This window comes from Mandrillus leucophaeus, unplaced genomic scaffold, assembly GCF_000951045.1.
Source record: "Mandrillus leucophaeus isolate KB7577 unplaced genomic scaffold, Mleu.le_1.0 Scaffold28, whole genome shotgun sequence".
Taxonomy (NCBI): domain Eukaryota; kingdom Metazoa; phylum Chordata; class Mammalia; order Primates; family Cercopithecidae; genus Mandrillus; species Mandrillus leucophaeus.
In genome coordinates this window covers 1,711,633-1,713,174 of record NW_012102920.1, presented here as the reverse complement: position 1 = coordinate 1,713,174, position 1,542 = coordinate 1,711,633, and the positions used below count along the sequence as shown (strand labels likewise).

At 58.9% G+C, this 1,542-nt stretch overlaps 1 protein-coding gene across 3 annotated transcripts in view; it reads right to left on the bottom strand.

The window, feature by feature from the left end:
• The window catches only part of PMPCA (peptidase (mitochondrial processing) alpha), a 17,436-nt gene that overhangs the window by 6,972 nt on the left and 8,922 nt on the right, over nt 1-1,542 (bottom strand). For all 3 annotated transcript variants that reach the window (XM_011985077.1, XM_011985078.1, XM_011985076.1), the window contains 4 exons: nt 1,371-1,463; nt 1,004-1,122; nt 790-880; nt 602-664 (listed from right to left, as the gene is read on the bottom strand). In XM_011985077.1, the coding sequence (XP_011840467.1) occupies nt 602-664; nt 790-880; nt 1,004-1,122; nt 1,371-1,463 (366 nt within the window). The remainder of the gene's footprint in view (nt 1-601; nt 665-789; nt 881-1,003; nt 1,123-1,370; nt 1,464-1,542) is intronic.

Genomic DNA, 1,542 nt, shown 5'->3' with positions numbered 1-1,542 from the left:
TAATCCCAGCTATTTGGGAGGCTGAAGCAGGAGAATCGCTTGAACCCGGGAGGTAGAGGTTGCAGCAAGCCTAATTTGAGCTACTATACTCCAGCCTGGCTGACACAGTGAGACTCCATCTTAAAAAGAAGAAACAAAATTGGTAAACAAATACAGTTTCAAACATAAAATGGAGCCAGGAAAAAGCTCGAGACACCCCACACTGCAGCCCACCTGTGCGAGCTGCTTCATCCCACGCGGGCGGCTGAGGAGGACGCACAAACTCCTCCAGCGTTTTCCCAGCAGGGCAGAGAGGGTCACACGGTCAGTCCCACAACCCACCCAGTGGCTCAGATAAAGAAGAAGTGGACCGAGCACTGGGGGAGGGCGCTGGTCTGCTTTTCTGTTTTCGGGGTTTGGACCAGGGAAGAACAGCCCCAGTGGGCTCCCAGGTGGAGCAGCTCAGCCCCAGGCTGTGCCTCCTTGGCCGCCCTGTCCTGCTCTGCCGGAACCTCGGCCCTGAGGCTCGGGGACCAGGCCCACAGGTGGCCACCCCTACACTGTGGCTCTCTCCTGTCAGACACCACAGGTACGCCTGGAAATGGCACCACACCTCACTTACCGCGTCCACGGTTCCGCCCATCAAAATAAACTCCTTTGTGATGATTTCTACCATTTCTCGAACCTGTGAAGAAAGGCAAGGCGATGACAGTGTGGCCTGCGCCCGCCAGCCTGCTGACCCGTCTAGGCACGGACGCCCAGGTCTGGAAGGGCAGCCGTGCTGAGGACGGCGGCACGCGGGGTCCTCACCTGTCTCGGGTCGGCGCTGGCATGGATGCAGAGGAGGCCAGTGTCCTCGTAGCTGTGGTGGTAGGAGGTCGCGTTATACATCCAGTGGTGCCTGGGAGGAAACAAGAGTCACAGAAGTGAAGGGGAAACTAAAGAAAAGTCACCTGGAAGGTGGCCTCACGGTCCAAAAACACAGCTGGCCTGGCCTGAGGGTACGGAAAAGAGTGCCACCAACCTGTTGAGCACGTTGAGGTAGAGCCTGGAGAACATGCCCTTGCCAGGCCCGCCGGCTGAGAAGGAGCCGCCTCCGCCCATCATCATGTTCAACACTGCAAAGGGGATGAAGTCCTCCTCCTGCAGGGATGGAGGGCAGAGCTGGCTGAGCCACCCACGCCGTGTCAGGAGTGCTGTCGGACACCAGGCTGGCTGGGCAGCCCACACTGCGTCAGGAGTGCCACTGGATGCCAGGAATGGAGGGCAGAGCTGGCTGAGCTGCCCAGACTACGTCAGGAGCGCCGTCGGACACCAGGGACGGAGGGCGGAACTGGCTGAGCAGCCCACACGGCACCAGGAACGCCACCAGACCCAGCACTAGGACTCACCAGGAAGGAGCAGCTCTCCAGTCCAACCATGATGTGCGTGAGCTCGGGGATGGGGGTCGGGCCCAGGCTGACATTGGACATGTCTCTTTCTAGCTGTAACCAAGAAAACAAGCAAATGTCGCCACATAAAAAACAGCGAGGGCTCGCAAACCCCAGATCAGATCATCCTCAG